Source organism: Amia ocellicauda, chromosome 12 (genome assembly GCF_036373705.1).
Source record: "Amia ocellicauda isolate fAmiCal2 chromosome 12, fAmiCal2.hap1, whole genome shotgun sequence".
Lineage (NCBI taxonomy): Eukaryota > Metazoa > Chordata > Actinopteri > Amiiformes > Amiidae > Amia > Amia ocellicauda.
Genome location: NC_089861.1, coordinates 19,450,510 through 19,478,303, shown reverse-complemented (window position 1 = coordinate 19,478,303; position 27,794 = coordinate 19,450,510). Strand labels below are relative to the sequence as shown.

The 27,794-nt window shown below is 41.8% G+C and overlaps 2 protein-coding genes across 3 annotated transcripts; one reads left to right on the top strand and one right to left on the bottom strand.

Moving 5' to 3' along the window:
- Positions 1-11,029: 11,029 nt before the first annotated feature.
- Positions 11,030-22,316, bottom strand: LOC136764514 (membrane-spanning 4-domains subfamily A member 18). The gene is made up of 6 exons (XM_066718651.1): positions 22,195-22,316; positions 14,102-14,201; positions 13,307-13,417; positions 12,737-12,793; positions 12,184-12,357; positions 11,030-11,327 (listed from the first exon to the last, which is right to left on the bottom strand). Exons 2-6 carry the CDS (start codon positions 14,183-14,185, stop codon positions 11,208-11,210), a joined length of 546 nt encoding a protein of 181 aa, XP_066574748.1. The 5' UTR covers positions 14,186-14,201; positions 22,195-22,316; the 3' UTR covers positions 11,030-11,207.
- On the top strand, positions 22,302-27,687 carry tmem176 (transmembrane protein 176). Of its 2 annotated transcripts, none has more exons than XM_066718649.1 (7): positions 22,302-22,455; positions 23,997-24,125; positions 24,551-24,661; positions 25,029-25,085; positions 25,607-25,756; positions 26,079-26,195; positions 26,722-27,687. In XM_066718649.1, exons 2-7 carry the CDS (start codon positions 24,003-24,005, stop codon positions 26,779-26,781), a joined length of 618 nt encoding a protein of 205 aa, XP_066574746.1. In that variant the 5' UTR covers positions 22,302-22,455; positions 23,997-24,002; the 3' UTR covers positions 26,782-27,687. The 2 variants fall into 2 exon arrangements, with proteins under 2 accessions (XP_066574746.1, XP_066574747.1); XM_066718650.1 differs by having other exon boundaries at positions 22,309-22,455; positions 24,002-24,125.
- The last annotated feature ends 107 nt before the right edge of the window (positions 27,688-27,794 follow it).

Below are 27,794 nucleotides of genomic sequence, written 5' to 3'. Positions count from 1 at the left end.
TCTGCCTCTCCCGTTCCTGAGGAGATGCTTGCGGTTGTCAAGAAGGCTCTGTCTCTTTTCAGGAGGGGTTTTCACCATTCCACCTGACACCTTCTCCAGCTCTGTCAGGGTTGTGGGTTTTGGTTTCTGTACTACTCTTCTGAGCTCAGTCCCCAGATGTCTTGTTAGATATCATAATATAATTATAATACAATTTTGTATAATGCATTTTGGCCACATGAATTCTCACTCAAAATGAGTGGGTCGGTTATACAGTTGTAGTTACATACATTGATGTTGCTGATTGGCTAGTGGCCATATGATGTCACAATTCACACTGCGAGGATAGAGATTGGATCGATTTTACACAGGAACTTCTGTCTTCGGTTTCTGTATTACCACAATGGCCTGTAAGGATAGAGGTAGTTAATTTGCTGCACATTGTTACTATGTTGTGGATAGTGGCACACATTAGAGTACATATACACACAGTACCATACAGAAAAGACACTGGACAAACACACACAGTACATGATAAGACACCCAGTCGAGTCCAGAACAGACCTGTGTCTTGGTGGAGCGCAGAGCCTTGACAGAGAACACTGCCATCACTGTCACCAGGACACCCCCCACTGCTGAGTGCAGAAAGAGCACTAACTCTATATAAAAAATGGTCTCCTGGGGAGAGAGAGCGAGAGAGTATTAATACAGTAAAAACTCAAACAATGAAGAGAGCAGTGGCAGTGGCATCATTCTATAAACTATGGAACCAACTAAATCAAAAGCAAATCATGATTATAAGATTCAAAATGGTCATATTTGGAAACATTTTAAGTGTGATCAATAATTAGATGCAATTTAAATCCAAACAAAATCCAATTCTAAAGGGTATTAGCTAAGGTTTGCCAGTTCAATTCCAGCTCGTGTCATTAGCCGATTGTGACCTGAGAGAGCTCAGCGGTGGCGCACAATTGGCTTGGCGCTGCCCAGGTTGGGGTGGGTTAAATCGGCTCCTCACTATTGAACATCTTCAGGCTCGCAGTACTGCTGGAAGGGATGCGCCGCTCCCCCAATCTGCACTAAACCTCTAATGCGGGAGATGAGGCATGAGGAATATCAGAGCGCACTGGTCTCCCCAATAACAGGAGCTGAACTAAGACAGCTCCAAGACCTCAGGCCCAGAAAAGCCAGCGGCCCGACAGCATCCTGATCGAGATGCTGAAGCGCAGCAGCCCTGAGCTGCAGGAGGCCCTGCTGAAGCCGTGCAACACGGTGCTGAGAGCTGGGTGTCTCCCTGAGGTCTGGAGTCACAGACTGATCACCCTGATTCATAAGAGAGGAGACAAATTGGACACCAATAACTGTAACCAATAACAAAAATGTGAGCAGTAACCTTAACGCCTTCCTTACTGAGTACAGTGTCCAGACTGGCTTTCCACCACATTACTCCACCTCTAGTAATATTTACACCCTGCACACCCTAATAGACAAACATGTCCACTAGACAAACATGGATTTTTCCCAGATTTAGAAAAAAGAATTTGTCTAATACAGACACTTGAAAAATACCTATGTGTATAAAGTTGGACTCACCATCCAGTGCTTCAACCAGCTGTCCATCTTGTTGAAGGTTATGGTGAAGAAGTGGTTTACCTCGTTCATGGAGAAGGAGTGCCTAACCAGGCAGATCAGGCAGGCCAGCGCTGACACTGTGCACAGGCACTGACACACTGTCACCTACAGACAGACAGAGAGGTAGGGAGAGAGAGAGAGAGAGAGAGAGAGAGAGAGATGTATATATGTAAATAACACAATATTTTATATTTGTAAAGTTCTTAATGTTATTGTATATATTTTCAATATACCCAATTGCTTTGGCAATACTTGTGTGTAAACATATCATTTTTGATATCATCATTGAATTTGAGAGAGAGAGGATTGTAATGAGAGGGGGTTAATACAGTGCAGTACATTAACACTGCAGTAAGACAAAGGGAGGGGCAGAGAGAGTGAATGTCAAAAATACCCACCAATTTTTTCGAGGGCTTCTTTTCACTGAAGATGCACAGAAGACCTGATGTAATGAACTGATGGAGAGATTAGAGTGAGATTACAACACAGAAAAACACAGTTCAGTACAGACACACAATATAGTCCAGTACAGACCAGAGCTCCCATCCAGAAGGCGGTGAGAGACTCATTGTAGATCAGGTGTCCATCTCGCCTAAGTGGGATTCCCATCATGAACTGACCACAGCCCAGGAACAGCAACACTATCTGAGAGAATGAGAAAAAGATAGGGAGTACAGATACACTGACTGACTGGACACTACAGGACATTAACACTGCACTTAGTGTTTTTGTCCTTTTCCTTCTCTCCACCTCTCTCTCACACACACATTCATGGACTTTGTTGCCAATGACAAGTTTTCATAAGGGTTGCCAAAGCATCCTCTCTCTCACCCCCACACTCTTGGGTTCCTTGCTGGTGAAGCGCTGTAGTGGCTTGCTTGACTTGAGCATTACTGACTGCCTCTCATCCCCAGCTGGCTCAGAGGTCTGCTCTTCCACTGCTGATGGATCCATGGTCTGAGAGAGACGGTTAATACAGTACAGACACACTGACTGACTGGACACTACAGTACATTAACACTGCACTGAGAGAGAGAGGGTTAATACAGTACAGACACACTGACTGACTGGACACTACAGTACATTAACACTGCACTGAGAGAGAGAGGGTTAATACAGCACAGACACACTGACTGACTGGACACTACAGTACATTAACACTACACTGAGAGAGAGAGGGTTAATACAGTACAGACACACTGACTGACTGGACACTACAGTACATTAACACTGCACTGAGAGAGAGGGTTAATACAGTACAGACACACTGACTGACTGGACACTACAGTACATTAACACTGCACTGAGAGAGAGAGGGTTAATACAGTACAGACACACTGACTGACTGGACACTACAGTACATTAACACTGCACTGAGAGAGAGAGGGTTAATACAGTACAGACACACTGACTGACTGGACACTACAGTACATTAACACTGCACTGAGAGAGAGAGGGTTAATACAGTACAGACACACTGACTGACTGGACACTACAGTACATTAACACTGCACTGAGAGAGAGAGGGTTAATACAGTACAGACACACTGACTGACTGGACACTACAGTACATTAACACTGCACTGAGAGAGAGAGGATTAATACAGTACAGACACACTGACTGACTGGACACTACAGTACATTAACACTGCACTGAGAGAGAGAGGGTTAATACAGTACAGACACACTGACTGACTGGACACTACAGTACATTAACACTGCACTGAGAGAGAGAGGGTTAATACAGCACAGACACACTGACTGACTGGACACTACAGTACATTAACACTGCACTGAGAGAGAGAGGGTTAATACAGTACAGACACACTGACTGACTGGACACTACAGTACATTAACACTGCACTGAGAGAGAGAGGGTTAATACAGTACAGACACACTGACTGACTGGACACTACAGTACATTAACACTGCACTGAGAGAGAGAGGGTTAATACAGTACAGACTCACTGACTGACTGGACACTACAGTACATTAACACTGCACTGAGAGAGAGAGGGTTAATACAGTACAGACACACTGACTGACTGGACACTACAGTACATTAACACTGCACTGAGAGAGAGAGGGTTAATACAGTACAGACACACTGACTGACTGGACACTACAGTACATTAACACTGCACTGAGAGAGAGAGGGTTAATACAGTACAGACACACTGCACTCATTCTCTATCTCTCTCTTTCAAATATCCAGTTGTGGGTTAGAATGTCCCCTTTGTTGCCCTGACTACAGGCTGGCACTCAATAGAGAATTAAATGGAAGATTAAATTTGACCCTTCATGTCAGAGACACACTGACCCTCCCACATTGACACACTCACACTCAAACTGACACACACACTCATACAAACACACTCATTCACACACACATAGTGACATGCAGTGACATCTGCACGCACAGTTTATGTGTCTACTGCACTGACACACAGACATACAGAGACTGACAGACTGCATGCCTATCCATGTGCATGTATATCTGTATGAACTGCACAATACAATTTACAATTGATAGCAAAGTAATATGAGAGACAGAGCAACAGATAAAGATGCTCAGGGAGAGATTGAGAGAGCCACACAAGGAGGGAGAGACAGAGAGAAGCTGAGAGAGAGACACAGAGAATGACACAAACAATGAATGATGGAGAGACAGAGGTAGAGAGAGACAGAGAAACAGAGACAGACACTCTAAGACAACAGAGAGAGAGAGTGACGGGGAGTCAGAGAAAGACAGGAGTAGAGAAGAGAGAAAAACAGAGAAACTCTCCCTCACACACACACACGCTCAGTAATGCCGATCTACAAAAGTTTTGAGTGAGACAGAGAGAGACAGAGGGAAGAAAGAGAGAGGATGAGAAGTGATCACAACACAGACCTTGTATCTCAGCTTGTGTAGTTGATTATAAAACCAGTTTATATCACACAGAGAGGGTAAGTGGGAGAGCGAAACAGGGAGTGGCAACAGAGCGGGAGATCGAGGCAGAGGGAAGTGCGTTGTTTTGGGGAAATGTCTGAGGTTGGCGTGTCATCGAGGGGAGGAAGGGGAGAACGGGGAGGGAGGGTAAGTTATGAAAGGAGAGAGAGGGGAGCAGGAGCAGGAGAGGAAGAGGGGGTGTGGAGAGACAGAGAGAGAGTGAGAGAGAGAGAGGGAGAGAAACAATATTATTTTGTACTTATACAATTGCTCAGAGAAAAAGTTTATTTTTAACAATTAATTTTTTTTCCTCAAAAAGAGAGGTATCAAAATTATTGGCACCCCTAAAGATTCTTAAAAATATAATCAGACAATATTAAATCTGCTTTAACAATCTACTTTTTGAGAATTTAACATTCATTTAACATACTGAAGTATATCTCAGGAACTGTATTGTGGCCTTCCATGGCTTCTGGTTTCACTGGGGTGTAAAAATGTAGCATGCATGTAAAATCCATTTATCATCCATCACTATGGGGAAAGCCAAGGAACTCACAAATGGAAATTAGATAAATGGTTGTTGACCTTTATAAATCAGAAAATGAGAAAAGAAAAAGAAAAACAAGACACAAATTATATCACTATTAAGGCATAATCAAGAAGTTCAAAACCAGTGGGACAGTGGTAAACCCACCTGGTAGAGGATGCAAGTGCATTTTGCCCCCATGAACAGTGAGGAAGATGGTTCAGGAGAGTAAGAAGAATCCAAGGGCCACAGTTTGAGAATTACAGAACTTGGTTACATCTTGGGGTTACCAAGTCTCCAAATCTACAATTAGACACCAGCGCCAGGCCAATAGCTTATTTGGAACGGTTGCCAGAAAAAAATAGGGTCTATGTTCAGAAATGGCAAGATGGACAAAAATAGAGCCCTTTGGACAGGTTCACAAGGAGTGGGTTTGGCGTTGACAGAAGGATGTGTATGCAGAAAAGAACCTCATATCTACTGTAAAATATGGTGGTGGATCACAACTTCATTTTGCAATGGCCATCACAGTCCCCAGACTTGAATGCCACTGACCACTTGTGGTTTGAAGAGGGCAGTCTATAAGCGCAGATCAAAGGATAGCAAGGATCTGGAAAGATTCTGTAGAGAGGAATGGTCTGAGATCCCTTCCAATGTGCTCTTCAGTTTAATAAAAAATGATAGAAACCGGCTCAGTGCCATTTTCCTTGCAAGGAGAGGGCGCACAAAGTACTGAAAACATGGGTACCAATAATTGTGACTATTCATTTTGTGGGAAATAAATTTATAATTTGAGAAATGTGTAATTTAATTTGATTCCCTTGAATCATTAATAAATATATTCCACATGTTGGAAAATTACAATATTGCTCATTACCTGTGTAATTTATTACTTACTGCCTTTTTTGCTCATGAGGGTACTAAAAAGTGTGTAGGTGACTGTATATCTATCTGTGACTACACTTCTCCATATCTCAGTGCTTGTCAAAGTGTGCTCCCCTCTGGTCCTCCAGTTGGTCCACAGGCTGATGCAAATGCAGGGTCATGAGGAAGTTATGTTTATACCTTTTGTTTCAGACATGAATTCTTACTTTTCTTCTGATATTTAATTAAAAAAATAAAGTCAGGTAAACTACCCCACTTAAATAAAAGGCACATTTTCTGGGGAATAATTTTCACAAACAATATTTAATATTTGAGAGAGAGAGGTGCCACTTCATACCACCACCGCACCTACGATACGAAGAGTCTTTAACCCATGCCATTAAAAGAACATTTTAGAAAAGGCAAAAAAACTCAGGGACATCTACATCTCATAACATGCTGTGTAAATACAGTCAACAATTCAGACAAATAATACCCACACACTTACATATACACTCACCTAAAGGATTATTAGGAACACCATACTAATACTGTGTTTGACCCCCTTTCGCCTTCAGAACTGCCTTAATTCTATGTGGCATTGATGCAACAAGGTGCTGAAAGCATTCTTTAGAAATGTTGGCCCATATTGATAGGATAGCATCTTGCAGTTGATGGAGATTTGTGGGATGCACATCCAGGGCACGAAGCTCCCGTTCCACCACATCCCAAAGATGCTCTATTGGGTTGAGATCTGGTGACTGTGGGGGCCAGTTTAGTACAGTGAACTCATTGTCATGTTCAAGAAACCAATTTGAAATGATTGGACCTTTGTGACATGGTGCATTATCCTGCTGGAAGTAGCCATCAGAGGATGGGTACATGGTGGTCATAAAGGGATGGACATGGTCAGAAACAATGCTCAGGTAGGCCGTGGCATTTAAACGATGCCCAATTGGCACTAAGGGGCCTAAAGTGTGCCAAGAAAACATCCCCCACACCATTACACCACCACCACCAGCCTGCACAGTGGTAACAAGGCATGATGGATCCATGTTCTCATTCTGTTTACGCCAAATTCTGACTCTACCATCTGAATGTCTCAACAGAAATCGAGACTCATCAGACCAGGCAACATTTTTCCAGTCTTCAACTGTCCAATTTTGGTGAGCTTGTGCAAATTGTAGCCTCTTTTTCCTATTTGTAGTGGAGATGAGTGGTACCCGGTGGGGTCTTCTGCTGTTGTAGCCCATCCGCCTCAAGGTTGTACGTGTTGTCGCTTCACAAATGCTTTGCTGCATACCTCGGTTGTAACGAGTGGTTATTTCAGTCAAAGTTGCTCTTCTATCAGCTTGAATCAGTCGGCCCATTCTCCTCTGACCTCTAGCATCAACAAGGCATTTTCGCCCACAGGACTGCCGCATACTGGATGTTTTTCCCTTTTCACACCATGCTTTGTAAACCCTAGAAATGGTTGTGCATGAAAATCCCAGTAACTGAGCAGATTGTGAAATACTCAGACCGGCCCGTCTGGCACCAACAACCATGCCACGCTCAAAATTGCTTAAATCACCTTTCTTTCCCATTCAGACATTCAGTTTGGAGTTCAGGAGATTGTCTTGACCAGGACCACACCCCTAAATGCATTGAAGCAACTGCCATGTGATTGGTTGGTTAGATAATTGCATTAATGAGAAATTGAACAGGTGTTCCTAATAATCCTTTAGGTGAGTGTACAGCCAATTTTTTTTTTAATTTCAGTGCATTCAGATCAACCGTTCAATCTCCAGAAGGTCATCAGGATAAGATAACTCACATCCAACTCACGATTAAATATGATCTCATACATGTGTATTCAGTAAGCACAAACACGAGTTCAATATAGATACTCTGTTAGACCAGTCTCTAATTACACTGTGTTGACTTTTTCATGTATTTCAATGGTCAAGTATTAAGACAATACATGGTCATTAACATTTAAAGCTGTGAGTTCAATAATCATTTTCTTGGCCATTAACAGATAATTACATCATTAAACCTCATAAAATGTGTCTTTTGACCCATTCAGAAACATAAAACATTTACAATGTGTCTTTCCAAGAACAGTCCAAGATTCAAACAAATCATAAGATAGATCTTCTATCAAATTCCTCATTTAACTCTTTAGGGGATAATGTTGCCATGCTGTCAATACAAAATGTCTCCCTCATTCGTAACAAGTTATCTGTATTGCCACCTCTCCGTGGGATAGTCAGTCTCTCAAGACCTAAATACTTTGGTGTTTCTTTAATAAACAGTGCACAGACTCCAGATTGCTGGGGTACTTAATTCTGATATCACTTCGAGGTTCACTTACTCTCCCTTTTAAGCAACACTCTTGAGGTTGTTCCCTGATTTAATTATGTTTTGTCAACAGGTAGTTAAATGATAATTTAACTCACAGCTTTACATGTTATTGACAAAGTTTAGTCTTAAGAACAGACTTTCTCATCCAAATAACAGATCTCTGTGAGGAATTCCCAGTCCTGCCAGAATCTGGAAAAATCCCAGTCCTCCTGGGAGAGGAGACCAGCTGCAAATCACTGGTATGTAAAGGAAAGGAAAGGAAAGGAAAGGCAATGTTTGTGATACTAATGTTCACAGTATTATTGTTCGGATTGAAAAATAAGTAGTAGAGTAATGGTTAGGGCTCTGGGCTCTGGGCTCTGGGCTCTGGAGTACAGGGTCATGGGTTCAATCACAAGTAGCTGGTGCTCCAGTAAATGTCCAGCTGTATAAATTGATGAATATAAAAAAATAATGTGATATTGTGATATCACCCTAGATAAGGGTGTCTGCTAAGAAATGGACATATAATGATTATAATTTTGTAATGATTGTTATTTTTTAAATTTATTTATAATTGTTAGTATTTATCTATGTAGTGATCTATTATTATTCTCATATACTCAATAATTCCATTATTATTACTTGTGTAGACATATTAATCTACTTTCTGTTATATACACTCACCTAAAGGATTATTAGGAACACCATACTAATACTGTGTTTGACCCCCTTTCGCCTTCAGAACTGCCTTAATTCTACGTGGCATTGATTCAACAAGGTGCTGAAAGCATTCTTTAGAAATGTTGGCCCATATTGATAGGATAGCATCTTGCAGTTGATGGAGATTTGTGGGATGCACATCCAGGGCACGAAGCTCCCGTTCCACCACATCCCAAAGATGCTCTATTGGGTTGAGATCTGGTGACTGTGGGGGCCAGTTTAGTACAGTGAACTCATTGTCATGTTCAAGAAACCAATTTGAAATGATTCGACCTTTGTGACATGGTGCATTATCCTGCTGGAAGTAGCCATCAGAGGATGGGTACATGGTGGTCATAAAGGGATGGACATGGTCAGAAACAATGCTCAGGTAGGCCGTGGCATTTAAACGATGCCCAATTGGCACTAAGGGGCCTAAAGTGTGCCAAGAAAACATCCCCCACACCATTACACCACCACCACCAGCCTGCACAGTGGTAACAAGGCATGATGGATCCATGTTCTCATTCTGTTTACGCCAAATTCTGACTCTACCATCTGAATGTCTCAACAGAAATCGAGACTCATCAGACCAGGCAACATTTTTCCAGTCTTCAACTGTCCAATTTTGGTGAGCTTGTGCAAATTGTAGCCTCTTTTTCCTATTTGTAGTGGAGATGAGTGGTACCCGGTGGGGTCTTCTGCTGTTGTAGCCCATCCGCCTCAAGGTTGTACGTGTTGTGGCTTCACAAATGCTTTGCTGCATACCTCGGTTGTAACGAGTGGTTATTTCAGTCAAAGTTGCTCTTCTATCAGCTTGAATCAGTCGGCCCATTCTCCTCTGACCTCTAGCATCAACAAGGCATTTTCGCCCACAGGACTGCCGCATACTGGATGTTTTTCCCTTTTCACACCATTCTTTGTAAACCCTAGAAATGATTGTGCGTGAAAATCCCAGTAACTGAGCAGATTGTGAAATACTCAGACCGGCCCGTCTGGCACCAACAACCATGCCACGCTCAAAATTGCTTAAATCACCTTTCTTTCCCATTCAGACATTCAGTTTGGAGTTCAGGAGATTGTCTTGACCAGGACCACACCCCTAAATGCATTGAAGCAACTGCCATGTGATTGGTTGGTTAGATAATTGCATTAATGAGAAATTGAACAGGTGTTCCTAATAATCCTTTAGGTGAGTGTAAATGGATGTGTTAAATGTTAAACAAAAATAATAATAAGTGAAATTGTTACTAACGCTTTGGCAATAAAGCACTTTGAATTTGATAGAGAGAGAGAGCGAGAGAGAGAGAGAGAGAGAGAGAGAGAGAGAGAGAGAGAGACAGGGAGACAGAAACAAAGGAGGGAGAATGAGAGACTGGGAAACAGAAAGTGCGGCAAAGATGGGGAGAGAGAGTGTGATGGAGAGACAGAGATATAGAAAGAGGAAGAGAGATGGAGTCTGGGTTTGACAATGCTGATGCAACTGTCAGAACAATAGAGACACACACATGGGAGAAACAAACACAGAGATACAGAGAGAGATGGAGACAGACAGAGAGACAAAACAGAGAGTTAAAACTGTGACAACTGTTTTGGCTGCACTGCTCTGTTCATGCTGAGAGAGAGAGAGAGAGAGAGAGAGAGGGGCAGGGGGGGTGCGGGGTTAACAAGAGGAGAAAGAATTTGTAAAGTTTTAAACACAGGAAGAGGTGGGTGGGAGAAAAACAGCTCGGGAGAGAGAAAGAAAATATCCCCCCCAAAGAGAAGAGAAAAACACAACCTCATCCTCTCAATCTGTTTTGCTCATTATTATTTTTTTCTCGCAGGCCCCTCTTCCTGTCTTAACAACTTTACAAATTCTCTCTCTCTCAGTTAGGATTTATCTGCTTAATTCCTTATTGGATCTACTTGGTCATTGCTGTTGTTTTGTCAATGTCAAACATGTGAAGCCTTAAGAGAAAAGGATAAGAAACTCTTAGTATTAGGACATTTACTACTACACATAAATCAAGATGAATTTGAAATTTGAATGTGTGTGTGAGAGAGAGAGACCTACACAGACACATTGATGTGGTACAATATGTTTTCTTAGACTTCCTTTATTGCAATGCTGCAAAACCTACTTTCATGCCAAATACTATGATACAGTACAATGGCGGGACACATAGTCTAACAGGAGGGCTGTTAATACAGAGCAGAGTTAATAGTAATACAGAGAGAAAGAGAGTAATACACAACACAGATCCGTCAGTTGGTCCTTCGGTTGCTCCTTAGTTCTCTCAGTGAAGAGAAAGAGAGCAGTGACACCAGAATCAGAGCTGTAATGTTATACAGCATCAGCAGGGTGGCGATACTGAGTGCTGTAGTCTGGAGAGAGAAAGAGAGATAGAGAGAGAGAGAGAGGGTTAATACAGTACAGCACAGACACACTGACTGACTGGACACTACAGTACATTAACACTGCACTGAGAGAGAGAGGGTTAATACAGTACAGACACACTGACTGAACACTACAGTACATTAACACTGCACTGAGAGAGAGAGGGTTAATACAGTACAGACACACTGACTGACTGGACACTAAAGTACATTAACACTGCACTGAGAGAGAGAGGGTTAATACAGTACAGACACACGACTGACTGGACACTACAGTACATTAACACTGCACTGAGAGAGAGAGGGTTAATACAGTACAGACACACTGACTGACTGGACACTACAGTACATTAACACTGCACTGAGAGAGAGAGGGTTAATACAGTACAGACACACTGACTGGACACTACAGTACATTAACACTGCACTGAGAGAGAGAGGGTTAATACAGTACAGACACACGACTGACTGGACACTACAGTACATTAACACTGCACTGAGAGAGAGAGGGTTAATACAGTACAGACACACTGACTGGACACTACAGTACATTAACACTGCACTGAGAGAGAGGGTTAATACAGTACAGACACACTGACTGACTGAACACTACAGTACATTAACACTGCACTGAGAGAGAGAGGGTTAATACAGTACAGACACACTGACTGACTGGACACTACAGTACATTAACACTGCACTGAGAGAGAGAGGGTTAATACAGCACAGACACACTGACTGGATACTACAGTACATTAACACTGCACTGAAAATCAGACACACACAGTCACTCACACATACATAGACACACACACACACGCAGACACATACACGCACAGAGTACCTTCGACACGTGATCAAAAATGCAGTTGATTTCCATATCTTCCAGGTGCATGTCTAAATCGAAGTGGGCGCAGGTTTTGGGAGAGGGGACACGGTGCAGGGCCACTGCGTACACACACACTGCACACAGAGCCACCACCAGGCCACACACATTGCTGTACACACAGCCCTGTAGCTGAGAGAGGGACAGGGGTGGAGGAGAGATCGAGAGGGGGAGAAGGAAATGGAGAGGGATGGGGGAGGGTATGTGGAAAGGTTGGGGGGAAAGAGGGGTAGGGAGTGGCAGAGAGAGAGAGGGAGGTTTAGGGGGTGAGAGAAAGAGAGGTTTATTGGTATAGTAATCACTGACAGACTAATTGACACTGAGAGATTATCAGAGACCCTAATATAACCCCAGAGACACTACCAACCCAGATTTACAGACCCTAACACAGAGATTAATCAAGTCTCTAATATAGACCCTTGAGATACTACTAATATAGAAATCAATACACAGACCCTAACGCAGACCCCAGAAATACTGCTGACACCAGTCGATAATATTATTAACTTACCAACCGGCGATTGGGCACTTTCTCACAAGCTACTGCGAACGATCCTGCAATAATAAACTGGACACAAGAAATGTAGAAAGAAAGATAAACAATTCATTAGAATAAAAACTGATGGATCAGGAGTGTACATGTATGTTTATCATCACCATCAGCCTATATCGATCCATTGCTGGATGAAGGCCACCCCAAGATGTTTCCACTTGCTTCGATCTACAGCTTCTCTTTTCCATGTCACGCCTGCAATGTTTATGATTTCATCTCTCCAACTTCTATGTGGTCGTCTTCTAGGTCTTTTTTTAATCTCTTGGGATCCATTCAATAGATTATTTTGTCCATTTTTGATCTGTGTTACTTGCAGTGTGTCCAGCCCATATATATATAATTTGTTGTTGTGCTTAAGATATATATTCATTCCACTCATGAAATATGATTGACTGATGGAGAGGTTTTTGGCAGCGTGGGGCTTAAGCTGACATTGTTGCTGATTAATTAGGACATTGACTGGCTCACTTACGAATTGCATGCAGTGCTACAGTAATACTCTAGTGGGTGTACTGTGCTGGAACATACCACTATCCCGATGCAGACGGGCATGATGAGGAGCCAGGGGGGGGACAGCTCGACATAGTAACTTGGTATGGCAAGGAGCAGCTGGAAGATGCCCAGTAATATTGTCATCACCTACAGGGGAGGAGGATATATTGTGACTGAGAAAGACAACAGACAGGCAGAGAGTGTGTGTGTGTCTGTCTGTGTTTGTCAATCTCTCTACAGCCTGTGTAGCTCTGAGTCTGCCTGTCTAGTCTCTCTGTCATAATTCACAAATAATAAAAAAACAAGTAATAACTAACTAACTTAAGTAAATGTATAAATAGGTAACAATAAATCATACATAATTGAACAAATAGACGGCAAGAACACACTTCCCCTTCATTCCCACTGAAGTCCCCCCCTCCCACACCTAAGGAAACAACAACTGCCCCCCCACCTGTCCACCACCCTGTCCTTTCCACCTCCCCGTGTTAACAGTGGCTGCCCAGTCGCTCCTCCCTGTGTGTGTTGGCCCTTTGCAATCGCCAGGCTGAGGTCACTGAGTCTGTACTTGGGTAATATCCCCCCCTTCTCTCTCTCACTCTCTCCCCACCTCAACCCTTCTGTTTGAAGGGTAGATGGGCTCTGGACTCTGAAGCGGAGGGCTGTGGGCTCAATTCCAGGTGGGGGACACTGCTTATGTGCCCTTCAGCCAGTTACTTATAAAGGATCATTGTATTTAAACAATAATGTGATGAGAGAATATAAGAAATATAAAATTAGATTTATATTCTCTGTGAAAAATTGTGTTAAATAACAGGGCTCAGCACTCACCCCTAAAGTCTCAGGGTCCAAACAGGAGGAGTGATCAAATCTTGAGGTGCCAGCTGGGACACCCCCAAACTGAGAGCTGGGCATGGTGCCTGTATCAATCCTGAAGAAAGAGAGGGTTAATACAGTACAGACACACTGACTGGACACTACAGTACATTAACACTGCACTGAGAGAGAGAGGGTTAATACAGTACAGACACACTGACTGACTGGATACTACAGTACATTAACACTGCAATGAGAGAGAGAGGGTTAATACAGTTAATTCAGCAACAACATCAAAGAAGGAACCAATCAGGAGAGTTTTTTTGAGAGAGAGACATTTTGTTTGAGAGAGAGAGAGAGAGAATGTTAGTTTTGTTCAGTTCATTCAACTTTGAAAACCCATTTCTCTGAAGTTTTGAGCAAAGACACAGATAACAGACAGAGGGGGAGAAACCTATGTAGAGGGGGTGGGGAGAAAGAGAGAAAGAAAGTGAGTGTGTCTGTATGTGTGTGTGTGTAAGAGAGAGAGAGAGAGAGAGAGAGAGAGAGAGATCATCCAAATCACATCGTAGTTTCTTGGTATAAAATAAACTGTTTGCACATAGTCAGACACCAGGAGCTGATTAGTTATGAATTAAGCTGTTATGCTTTGAGAGAGAGAGAGAGAGAGAGAGAGAGAGAGAGAGAGAGAGAGAGAGAGAGAGAGAGAGAGAGAGTGAGAAAGAGTTAGAGAGAGTGGGGGGCCAGCCATGGGGAGAGAGAAAGAAGAAATAAGGCCTGAGGAAATGGGAGATTGAGAGAGTGTGGGGGAGGGAAGAGAGAGAGAGAGAGAGGGTTATAATGACATCTGTGTGTTAATCCCTGTGATAAGGGGGAAAAAATGCTGGAATTAAACCAGCTGTGGATGACGCCTAGCTCTTCCTGTCTTTTCCCTCTTCTGACTCCTTTGTCCCCTATTGCATCTCTTCTATCTGTCTGCTATTTCCTCCTGGATGCACTCACACCACCTCAAGCTCAACCTCTCCAAATCAGATCTCCTGTTTTTCCCCCACTCTTCTTCACCTTCTGCTGAGTTCTCCATCTCAAACCCCTTGGAATCCACCATACTCTCTCCTACTTCTTCCACTAAAAATCTACAAGTCACCATCAATCCTGCGCTCTCCTACACTCAGCACATCACCACGCTGACACGCACCTGTAGATTCTTCCTGAGCAACATACGCCGAATCCATCCCTTCCTCACTGACTACTCGACTCAGCTACTCGTCCAGTCCCTGGTCCTCTCCTGCCTGGACTACTGCAACTCCCTCCTGGCCGCCCTGCCTCCATCTACTACCCGCAGCTCCAGCTCATCCAGAACTCTGTGGCTCGTCTGGTGTCTCTCTGCCACGATTCACACACGCTACTCCACTGCTCCGCTCCCTCCACTGACTCTTGATCCCGGCATGCATCTACCGCTGTCTTGGCCACACTGCACCAAGCTACCTTCAGACCCTGACCTCTCCATATACTGTATCCCCTCCAGACCTCTCTGGTCTATTCCTCTGAGCTGGTCAGCAATGTTTTGCACTTAAACTGTTTCATTATTCTACAGTAAGTCCCGTGAGGGGAGGGACACACAACCACACTGGCTGCCCAGTATGTAGTGGCCTGTCACAAGGATACACAGTGAGCGACACAGGGATGCTGCTCTGAGGGAGGAAGGAAGTGAGTTCAGCACTGCTCTATATTAGCTGTAGTTATTCCTGTCATAGTAATCTTTTTGTTTTGATGTGTTTTTTCTTCTTGTCTATCCTTCCCAAAGAGTGAGAGGGAAAAAAAGAAGTACAGCGCATGCACTGTGTAGATGACCAAAGCCAGGGTGGGGGTTCATCAGTGTAACCACACACAAGGGCGGCTTTATTATGCAGTTTCTCCTCTTTCGTGACACACTGTACATAGCCCCTTAGGAACTATTTTCTCTTTCAGAAAACCATGGTTGCATTCTCAACCTATGGATGTCTATGGGGTGTGCAATATGACAGATTCAGCAATGTCCTACTTAACTGCTTGTGCCCATTTTGGGGTGTCACAGCTACGCCCCAATAGAATCCGTGACCTAATGAGAACCCACAGAAAACCATCTCAAAGTAGAATTCTCACAGAATTAAATTAATTCAAATGAGGCACAAAATGAAAGTATTACCATTTGGCACACACCAATAACAAAATGAATATCATCATTTTACAATAAAATAATAAAGTAATACCATCACAATAACAATAACGAGGGATTACAGCACATGCGTCGGACAATTCAGACTGAGGCTTAAAATAAATACCTTTTGGAACAAAACTACAATGTCAAATAGACTAGGGACATGAAAGGAAGCATAGCGAAGATGATGTCATCCAAAAATACATAGCCACCAAAATGCAAGTGATCACAATCAATACTTTTTATGTAATTTATTTAATGACGAATTATCAGCAAACCACTATTGGAAGTTGAAATCTCCTGTGCAATTTATATTTCTTTATAGAAGAACATTAAATGTAATATATTCATTTATGCAGATTTTGAGCAGGATTTAAGTTAAATGATCCCCTGAATGTGGGAAAAGAAAAATCCACAGATTCCGTTTGGCCCAAGAAATCTCTGTAAAATGCTACAGTAAACTTTCCTGCAATTCACAGTGATATTAGTCAAGGAAGTCTACTATACAAATCCAGTAACATGTTTGACAATGGGAAAATATTGATTTAATACAGTGTGCAATATGGCAGATTCACATATTTCCCAAAGTACTATGGTATTGATTGCAACCACTTTGGGGTGTCATAACTGGAAAAATCTACAATAAATATTCATAAGTGTTACATGGATGCAAGTCAGGGAAGTCTAATATAAGAACCCAGTGTCATTTGACACACAAAATGAGGAAATGTCGATTTATTGAGTGCACAATATGGCAGATTCACCCATTTCGCCAATGCGCTATTTTGTTTCATGTGCCCACTTTGGGGTTTCATAATGTTTACAGTACAATTTCCTGAAATCTACATTAACACATAGACGGGGAAGTCTACTATAAGAATCCAGCATAATGTGTCACAGCCAATGGAGAGATTTTGGCCTAGTGTACAATGTGACAGATTTCCCTATTTCGTCAATATGCTATTAAATTCCATGTGCCGATTTTGGGGTTGTCATAACTGGGAATTGCAACACCAGTTATTAATGGAATTTACAGTAATGCTAGTGGGAGAGGTTTACTAGGGAGATCAAGTTTAATATTGGACGGACGATGGAGATTTATCTGTACCAATTTTTAAATATGACACATTCACCAATTTTTCCAATGTTCTATTTACTGTGGAACATCTTTACTGTAAATGCTGTATATGTTTGTGAATATTACAGTAATGATGGTCAGGGAAGTCTAATAAAAAATAGTAACATTTTTACAGACAATGGGGGAATTCAAATTATGCAGTGTTATATAAAACAGATTCACTAACTCATTCAATTATCTCTTTCATTGGGATGTCCTGACTTTTGCTGTACAGAATTTGGTGTGACATAGCCGTATATTGTTATGGTCATTTTGAGAGTTGCCTGCTGCAGTCTGGTCTTATTGTCCACAGAAATGTCATATTGCGTAATCCTTTATCAAACAAACCACTAAAAGAAAGCTTTCTAAGAAACTACGCAATCCAAAATCAGTTGAATAGCGGACCTTTTTTCTAATTTGCTTTTTTTGTTGTTGAAGATGTCAGTAAAACGTTGCTGTTCAACAGACGAATTCTATTCTGGCGTATCTCCTGTCACATGACAAAAAATATATAATATATATCTTTGCATCATATTCTGACAATAACAATATGCTTCAAACTGCAAATGGAGATGCACTGAACTTGTTGTTATTGTTTTTGTTTTTTTGATGGGCCAGTCATAGGTTGCATAACTTCCAATATGCCATTGCTTCATCTGATTTCTCTAAATACTTCCAGATCCAACTTCGCTTGGCTCCTCTGTGAAATTACTCACTGGCCTACATATGGTTTGCATTGTCGTCTAAGGTCGAAAGCTGCATCTATTTAAATTTAAAATGGCTGGCACGCTAAGGTTGTAAATATATTTGAGTTGTATGACTGAATCATTAAAAATTATAATGAACTGTACTCAAGTGATAGAATGTATAATTATAGAGTATTGGAGTGGTAAATTAATGCTTGAGTAATTCTAATTATATAGAGTACCTGAGTACTCTAACACACACCCTAATTAACATTACACTGAGAAAGAGAAAAAGTGAGAGAGTTCTGGTCCCACCTAAAGCAGGTGGACTCCCAGTCCTACCACCACAAAGCAGTACTAAGCAACCAGCTCTCCCCAGAGTGAGACCCTCTGGGCCAGCGTGCTCTGAGGCTCATGACCCTGAGCTGTTCGGACACCAGAGAGCCCCAGAACCAGGTTTTCACAACAATAAAAACAATCAAACTTAAACTAAAGGAGAAATACAACGGAAATTTGAAAAATTAGTAGATAAACTTGGATGTGTTCGGGCCCTAAATAGGAATATTACATTTGCAGAATACCTAAATATCAAAACCCCAAAAGAAAGGCAAACATTGACAAGGTACAGACTCAGTGATCAGTGCATCAGAGGGAGGGAGGCAGTGGTTAGAGTTGTTTTCTAAGGTGTTGGAAGGGAGACTACTGGGAATGATGAACGTTTTATTGATGTATAATTTATTTTCTAAATATTATTACTAGTATTTACTACGATATCGAAGTAAATACTAGTAATAATATTTAGAAAATAAATTACATCAATAAAACGATATCATAGTAAATACTAGTAATAATATTTAGAAAATAAGTCTCCCTTCCAACATATATATATAACTTCCAATATATATATAACTTTTATTTATTGAAACTTACTTAATCATACTCATTGCTTGATTATTCTTATTAGTTTTATGTTACTACTTATGATTTATTATTCATACATATTATACATTATTTTATTTTAATTAAGTATTATTTTAATTTTTATAATGATGTTTAATCTATGATTTTTTTTCTTAATTTATTTTCTATAAATATATTTTCTTTATACAGTGACTCTCAAAAGTATTCACCCCCCTTGGACTTTTCCACATTTCATTGTGTTACAAGATAAAATCAGAATGGATTTAATCATAATTTAACAATAATAATAATAATAATAATAATAATAATAATAATAATAATAATAATAATAATAATAATAATATAGAAGTTTTTGCCACTGATCAACACAGAAAATGTCCATAATATCAAAGTGAAAAATATAATTTGAAAATTAAATTAATTACAAAAACAGAAAACGTGATGCATAAGTAATCACCCCTTCAGTCAATATTTGGAAGAGGCACGTTTGGCAGCAATTACAGAAATAAATCTATGTGGATGAGTCTCTACCAGCTTTGCACATCTAGACACAGCAATTGTTACCCATTCTTCTTAGCAAAATCGCTCAAGCTCCATCAAGTTGAGTTACGTGCACAGCCATTTAGGGGGGCAGTGGCTGAAATTAAAAAAGGGGCACTGCAGTCCCTATGCTGGTGAACGATGTGGCCTTTATGGGAGAGATAAAATGGTTTTGCCAGAAGGCATTTGGGAGACTCTGAGACCAAGTGGATGAAGATTCTATGGTCTGATGTTTCTTTGCATGGGGATGTTTATTTGCATCAGGGCCTGCATGAGGGCCTGGAAACCTTGTAAAGATAGAGGACAAAATGGATGCAACAAAGTACAGAGAAATCCTGGAAGAAAACCTGCTGAGGTTTGCAAGAGTTGGGAGACTATTCAGGACAATGACGGAGAGAGTGAACATTGCTGTTCACCAAGGGGACTCGGCATGAGCTGACGGGGTGATTGGGACAAATAGCCCCCCTGGCACATCCCTGGTGTGGACCTTTCCACACATATTCTCAATTGCATTGAGGTCCGGGCTTTGACTGGGCCACTCCAGGACACTGACCTTTTCACTCCAGTGTGGCTTTGGCTGTATGTTTGAGGTCATTGTCCTGAATCATCTCCCATGTCCCAGGTCTCTTGCAGACTTCAGCATGTTTCTTCCAGGATTTCTCTGTACTTTGCTGCATCCATTGTGGCCTCTATCTTTACAAGGTTTCCAGTCCCTGATGCAGAGAAGCATCCCCATAGCATGATGCTGTCACCACCGTGCTTCACGGTAGGGATGGCGTTCTCAGGATGATGTTTGTTGTTAGGCTTGTGCTAAACGTAGCGCTTAGTGTTAAGGTCAAATATCTCTATTTTGGTCTCATCAGACCATAGAATCTTCCTCCACTTGGTCTCAGAGTCTCCCACATGGCAAACTCTAGCTGTGATTTGATTTTTGAGTTTTTTTTCTCCCATAAATGCCACTTTTGTGAAGTACCCGGGCTATTGTTGCAGTGTGCACACTGTCTCCCAGCTCAGCCATGGAAGACAGTAACTCCTTTAGAGTTGTCATAGGCCTCTTGGTGACCTCCCTGACTAGTGCCCTTTTCGCCCAGATACTCTGTTTTTGAGGACGGACTGTTGTAGGCAGATTCACAGTGCCATATTCTCTCCATTTCTTAATAATGGACTTTAGTGTGCTCCAGGGGAATATTCAATGCCTTGGAAATGTTTTATATCCTAGCCCCAATTGGTGACTCCTTAATTGCACAGAGGTGGACTCATTACATGAATTCTAAAGACAATTGGTTTCACCACAGCTAAATCAGGTGTGTCCTGACAAAGGGGGTGATTACTTTCAATTAATTGATACTTGCATTCAATTAGTGTATGTTTGGAATTTGTAATTAATTTAGAACAATTTGCACATTATATTTTTCATTTTGACATTATGGACATTTTCTATGTTGATCAGAGGCAAAAACTCCTGATTAAATCCATTCTGATTTAATGTTGTAACACAATGAAATGTGAAAAAGTCCAAGGATACTTGAATACTTTTGAGAGTCACTGTATGCATCAATTATATCAGATGCTTTGGCAATACCTGTATACAAATGTCATGCCAATAAAGCTTACTTTGAATTTTAGTTTCAGAGAGAGAGAGAGAGAGAGAGAGAGAGAGAGAGAGAGAGAGAGAGAGAGAGAGAGAGAGAGAGAGGGTTAATACAGTACAGACACACTGACTGGACACTACAGTACATTAACACTGCACTGAGAGAGAGAGGGTTAATACAGTACAGACACACTGACTGACTGGACACTACAGTACATTAACACTGCACTGAGAGAGAGAGGGTTAATACAGTACAGACACACTGACTGACTGGACACTACAGTACATTAACACTGCACTGAGAGAGAGAGGGTTAATACAGTACAGACACACTGACTGGACACTACAGTACATTAACACTGCACTGAGAGAGAGAGGGTTAATACAGCACAGACACACTGACTGGACACTACAGTACATTAACACTGCACTGAGAGAGAGGGTTAATACAGTACAGACACACTGACTGGACACTACAGTACATTAACACTGCACTGAGAGAGAGAGGGTTAATACAGTACAGACACACTGACTGACTGGACACTACAGTACATTAACACTGCACTGAGAGAGAGAGGGTTAATACAGTACAGACACACTGACTGACTGGACACTACAGTACATTAACACTGCACTGAGAGAGAGAGGGTTAATACAGTACAGACACACTGACTGACTGGACACTACAGTACATTAACACTGCACTGAGAGAGAGAGGGTTAATACAGTACAGACACACTGACTGACTGGACACTACAGTACATTAACACTGCATTGAGAGAGAGAGAAATGCAAATAATTATAACAAGTGTAATTAAGATGGTTGTCTGACTGATACTGACTGGGCTATAGTACAGTCAATGTTTAATGGATGTTTAAATCACAACCTCTGTCTCTACCTTTGCTACTATTTATACCACTGCTAGCGAATTCTAGCAAAAACTAACACAAAATAATCAGCATTATACTATAGTGCTATAACCCCGCTACTACTGCTACTATTGCTATTAATAATAACGATTATAATAATCAAAATAAATAATGATGAATACGAACCCGAAACAGACGCTCTGAAATCCGTAACTGTTTAGAGTTGCAGAGAACGCCGCGAGAGGGAGGGAGGGAGAGAGAGGGTCGAAAGAGGAGTTGTCAATAGGTCTGGGTGAAACGAGGGAGGAGAGGAAAAAAGTATTTGCTGTGTGTAACGATCGCTTGTGCTTTCTCAGCACATCAAGGGTGGGGACGAAGGCAGCGAGCGTTCCGTCTCTGTTTGTAACGGCTTGACAGATTCTAGAACTACACAACTGCGTTCTACAGGTATGTACGCGCCCTACCTGTTTCTGCACAGCTATCTGTATATGTATCTGTATCAGCTATCTATCTTCGTTTATAAAACATATTATTTTTTATTTTGTTTGCCCTCATTTGACATGTTATCGGCTATTTCTACTGCACGTTAAATTAATGAGAATGTGAATCTGCGTGCTTGTTTAAACATCAGGATATCTGCGTATCAGTGCGTGTAGTATCTCCCTCTCTCTCTCTCAGTGCAGTGTTAATGTACTGTAGTGTCCAGTCAGTCAGTGTGTCTGTACTGTATTAACCCTCTCTCTCAGTGCAGTGTTAATGTACTGTAGTGTCCAGTCAGTCAGTGTGTCTGTACTGTATTAACCCTCTCTCTCTCAGTACAGTGTTAATGTACTGTAGTGTCCAGTCAGTCAGTGTGTCTGTACTGTATTAACCCTCTCTCTCTCAGTGCAGTGTTAATGTACTGTAGTGTCCAGTCAGTCAGTGTGTCTGTACTGTATTAACCCTCTCTCTCTCAGTGCAGTGTTAATGTACTGTAGTGTCCAGTCAGTCAGTGTGTCTGTACTGTATTAACCCTCTCTCTCTCAGTGCAGTGTTAATGTACTGTAGTGTCCAGTCAGTCAGTGTGTCTGTACTGTATTAACCCTCTCTCTCTCAGTGCAGTGTTAATGTACTGTAGTGTCCAGTCAGTGTGTCTGTACTGTATTAACCCTCTCTCTCTCAGTGCAGTGTTAATGTACTGTAGTGTCCAGTCAGTCAGTGTGTCTGTGCTGTATTAACCCTCTCTCTCTCAGTGCAGTGTTAATGTACTGTAGTGTCCAGTCAGTCAGTGTGTCTGTACTGTATTAACCCTCTCTCTCTCAGTGCAGTGTTAATGTACTGTAGTGTCCAGTCAGTGTGTCTGTACTGTATTAACCCTCTCTCTCAGTGCAGTGTTAATGTACTGTAGTGTCCAGTCAGTCAGTGTGTCTGTACTGTATTAACCCTCTCTCTCTCAGTGCAGTGTTAATGTACTGTAGTGTCCAGTCAGTCAGTGTGTCTGTACTGTATTAACCCTCTCTCTCTCAGTGCAGTGTTAATGTACTGTAGTGTCCAGTCAGTCAGTGTGTCTGTACTGTATTAACCCTCTCTCTCTCAGTGCAGTGTTAATGTACTGTAGTGTCCAGTCAGTCAGTGTGTCTGTACTGTATTAACCCTCTCTCTCTCAGTGCAGTGTTAATGTACTGTAGTGTCCAGTCAGTCAGTGTGTCTGTACTGTATTAACCCTCTCTCTCTCAGTGCAGTGTTAATGTACTGTAGTGTCCAGTCAGTGTGTCTGTACTGTATTAACCCTCTCTCTCTCAGTGCAGTGTTAATGTACTGTAGTGTCCAGTCAGTCAGTGTGTCTGTGCTGTATTAACCCTCTCTCTCTCAGTGCAGTGTTAATGTACTGTAGTGTCCAGTCAGTCAGTGTGTCTGTACTGTATTAACCCTCTCTCTCTCAGTGCAGTGTTAATGTACTGTAGTGTCCAGTCAGTGTGTCTGTATTGTATTAACCCTCTCTCTCTCAGTGCAGGATGGCAGTGTCAGTCTCTCGTGACCTGAGGGTGACGCTCACAGACAGTTTGGGAGACAAGTTGGAGGAGACACAGAGAAGAGCCAGGGAGAGTCTGGAGAAAGGAGAGCCCAAAGCCCTGGGGGTCAGATATTATTATCATTTATTATTATTATTATTATTATTATTATTATTATTATTATTATTATTATTATTATTCAGTTTTAGTAGAAGTATTACCTATAGTAGCACTATTAGTAGTAGAAGTTGTAGTGGTGGGAATAGTTCTAGTGGTAGTAGTGGTAACAGTAGCAGTAGCAATAGTATTGTTAGTGCAGGTAGCATTATGACAGTTGCAGTTTCCCTGTGCTGCCTGTATATAGGGAGGAGGCGCTGTTTCTCATTTTTTCATATTTCTCTTATTAGTAGGAGTCGGAGAAGGAGAAGCAGTAGAATTTGTGTTAAGTTTCACAGTACTGTTACTGTGAGCTGCTGTTCCCATTTACAACAGTGAAAACAATCATGATTAAGGTCTCTGTCTCTCTCTCTCTTTCTTTCTCTCTCACACAGTTGTCAGAGGTGATGGTTGGCGTGTTGGTGATTTCCTATGGTTTGCCCCTCCTCTCCTCCCAGCTCACAGAGGTCATGACCTTCGGGGTGCCCTGGTGGAGTGGCCTGATGGTATCCACTCCAGTCCCCATAATGCACCTCTGTCTGAAACACTATAGTTCTCCTGTGTGCTCGCCTTGAGCGGCTAAATCTACAATGCTCCTTTCTGGCCATCCACACAGCATCTCTCTCACCAATGTGGAAATTGTGCAGAATATATATTTATATATTTTTATAGTATTGTAAATATGCTCTATGAGTACTGCAGTTCCCACAATACACCTCTCTTACACAGACTTCAACTCCCAGAACACACTTGACTTCAACTTGAGCACCGGGTACTGACCTCTCTCTCTCTCTCTCTCTCTCTCTCTCTCTCTCTCTCTCTCTCTCTCTCTCTCTCTCTCTCTCTCTCCCTCTTTCTCTCTCTTACATGCAGTTCATCGCTGCGGGAGCAGTAGCCATAGTAACAGAGAAGCACGCTACACTTTATTATGTGAGTGTGCCTATACCTTTTTTCTTCTTGTCCTTTTTCATCTTTGTTGCAGTTGCAGCCACAGTTCCTGAGTCAGTCAAATAGACATTCGTACAGTGTATCAGTCAGTCAGTCAGTGTATCAGTCAGTCAGTCAGTCATTGTGTCAGTCAGTCAGTCAGTCAGTCATTGTGTCAGTCAGTCAGTCAGTGTGTCATTGTCTCAGTCAGTCAGTGTATCAGTCAGTCAGTCAGTGTATCAGTCAGTCAGTCAGTCAGTCATTGTGTCAGTCAGTCAGTCAGTCAGTCATTGTGTCAGTCAGTCAGTCAGTCAGTCAGTCATTGTGTCAGTCAGTCAGTCAGTGCGTCATTGTGTGAGTCAGTCAGTGTATCAGTCAGTCAGTCACTCAGTGTATCAGTCAGTCAGTCAGTCAGTGTATCAGTCAGTCACTCAGTGTATCAGTCAGTATATAAGTAAATCAGTCAGTTAATTAGTCAGTGCATCAGTCAGACAGTAACTGAACTGTACTTCTCTCTCTCTCAGGTGCGTGTGTGTATGATAGTGTCAGCAGTGACTGTGATCGTCTGCCTGGTTGCTGTGGTGATATACTTTGTGGACCTGTTCTCTCACCTGGAGCCGGAGTGCAAGACACAACATTATGAAGATCAGTGCAAGAAGGAGCAGTATGCAACTGTGAGACACTGGATTGGACTGGACTGGACTGGACTGGACCAAACTGGTCTGAATTGTAACACACTGGACTAGACTTCTACACAATGGACTGGACTGTAACACACAGGACTGGAAAGCAATAAACTGGATTGTAATACACTGGACTGGACTGTATCACACTGGGCAGTGCAGCAATACACTGAAGTGTAACACAGTGGACTGGACTGTAGCACACTGGGTTAAACTATATGCGACTGGACTGGACTGGAAAGTATTAACCCTCTCTCTGTCCCTCCCTCTCTATCTGACCTTCTCCCTCTCTTTTTTTCTCTCTCTCTCTCAGGCACTGTCCAGAGGTGTGAAGGCCTGTCTGTTGGTGTTCACAGTGCTGCAGTTGGCTCTGAGCTCCTGTCTAACCCTCTTCCTCCACAGACAGTGGGCAACGTTCATATCCTACACGGTAACCACAGCAACTGCTGCCAATCTCTTTAACCCATCACCCCCTTATTAAGGCACTGGAACTATTGACTACTTCTCCTGCTGCTACTGCTGCTGTTGCTACTACTACTGTGGCTTCTCTTAGTATTTCTACTATTACTAGCTATTAGTAACTGTTACATTTTTTCTGCTGCTATTTCTTCTTTGGATACTACTACTATTAAAATACTACATTGCCATGATATTATTACTGCAGTGATGCTACTAAAGCTACTGTTACTACTATCGGTAGTACTGCCAGTGCTACTACAAGCATGTGCTGCTGTGTTGGGGGTTGTTCTGTTTGGTGCTAGGTGATTGTTTTGTGTCAGTGTATGAATGAACATTTCAGTATGATGGGGGATCTGTGTCAGCATAATTAATCTTCAGTGATTGGAGCCAAGTATTGATTATGGATTCGGTGGATGATTAGATTGTATCCTCTATCTATCTATCTATCTATCTATCTATCTATCTATCTATCTATCAATCTATCTATCTTTCTTCAGAACCTGAATACGAGTGCCCCGTCCACACCAGCCACACCCACGCCCCCTGCGGTGATCTGACCAGTCAGGACACAGATCAGCCTCTGACTGACATCTGCAAATCAGCAAGAATATTCAAATATCTACGTATATATATATCTATGTATCTATGTATCAATCTAATAACCCAAAGACATATATTTGTACAGCATCTTCCTCCCTCTCTCTCGATCTCCTCCCCCACCTTCCCTCTCTTTCCTCTCTTTCATGCTCCCTCTTCCCTCCTTCTGTCCCCCCACCCTCTGTATTACAGTCAATGTGTCTGTCAGCCTTTCATAACTGTGTATATGAGATATCATTACATTATACATAAAGCAATGTTATTCAAACCATGAGCAGAACTGAAGTCATTTGAGTTAATTATTCTTAGTATCAGTGCTGTTACTAAATAATGTATTATTTGAAGTTATTGTTATTTGTTATTATAATTAATAACAGTAATGGTATTAGTAGAGTAGTAGTAGTAGTAGTAGTAGTAGTAGTAGTAGTAGTAGACATAACAATACTACAAGTAGTATAAATGGTATTAGTAGCAGCAGACATAGTAATAGTAGTAGGTATAGTAGCAGCAATAGCAGATGAAATAGTAGCATTAGTGTAATTTACATTACTAGTGGGTGTAGATTTATTTGATTTCTGCATTCGGAAATCAAAGTATTACACATGTGAACTACATTTCCCATGAGCCTCGAGTAAGGTTTCTTGTCTGGGGGGCGGGTCAATGGATTCTGGGCAAAGTCGTTTCTAGGCGAAGCAGGTAATTTCCATTTCAGTAGGGATTGATTCTTCCTGTGACAATGTATCTAAAGATGTACAATATACAAAAGCATCAATATTTTACTGCATTACCTTGAATCCATTTCTTTGCGTATAGTTTTGTACGTTTACGCTTTCAAAACGTAGTCAATAAAGTTCAGTTAGTATTTCTGTTCTGACCCCTATCCCGCGTCTTCTTCCCTTGGTACATTCCAAACGCGTTTGCCAGGAAGCGCCTCGAATTAGCTGAGTTTCGGGACGCTACCAATATAGAATAA

What these genes read in the sequence shown, in the direction of transcription:
- LOC136764514 (XM_066718651.1), bottom strand. Translation starts at nt 14,185, where the DNA reads ATGCCCAGCTCTCAGTTTGGGGGTGTCCCAGCTGGCACCTCAAGATTT. An exon ending in TGGACCCTGAGACTTTAGGG is followed by an intron (nt 13,418 to 14,101) that starts GTGAGTGCTGAG and finishes CCTCCCCTGTAG; the next exon opens with GTGATGACAATATTACTGGG. An exon ending in AAGTGCCCAATCGCCGGTTG is followed by an intron (nt 12,358 to 12,736) that starts GTAAGTTAATAA and finishes TCCCTCTCTCAG; the next exon opens with CTACAGGGCTGTGTGTACAG.
- tmem176 (XM_066718649.1), top strand. Translation starts at nt 24,003, where the DNA reads ATGGCAGTGTCAGTCTCTCGTGACCTGAGGGTGACGCTCACAGACAGT. An exon ending in CCTGGTGGAGTGGCCTGATG is followed by an intron (nt 24,662 to 25,028) that starts GTATCCACTCCA and finishes TCTTACATGCAG; the next exon opens with TTCATCGCTGCGGGAGCAGT. An exon ending in AGAAGGAGCAGTATGCAACT is followed by an intron (nt 25,757 to 26,078) that starts GTGAGACACTGG and finishes TCTCTCTCTCAG; the next exon opens with GCACTGTCCAGAGGTGTGAA.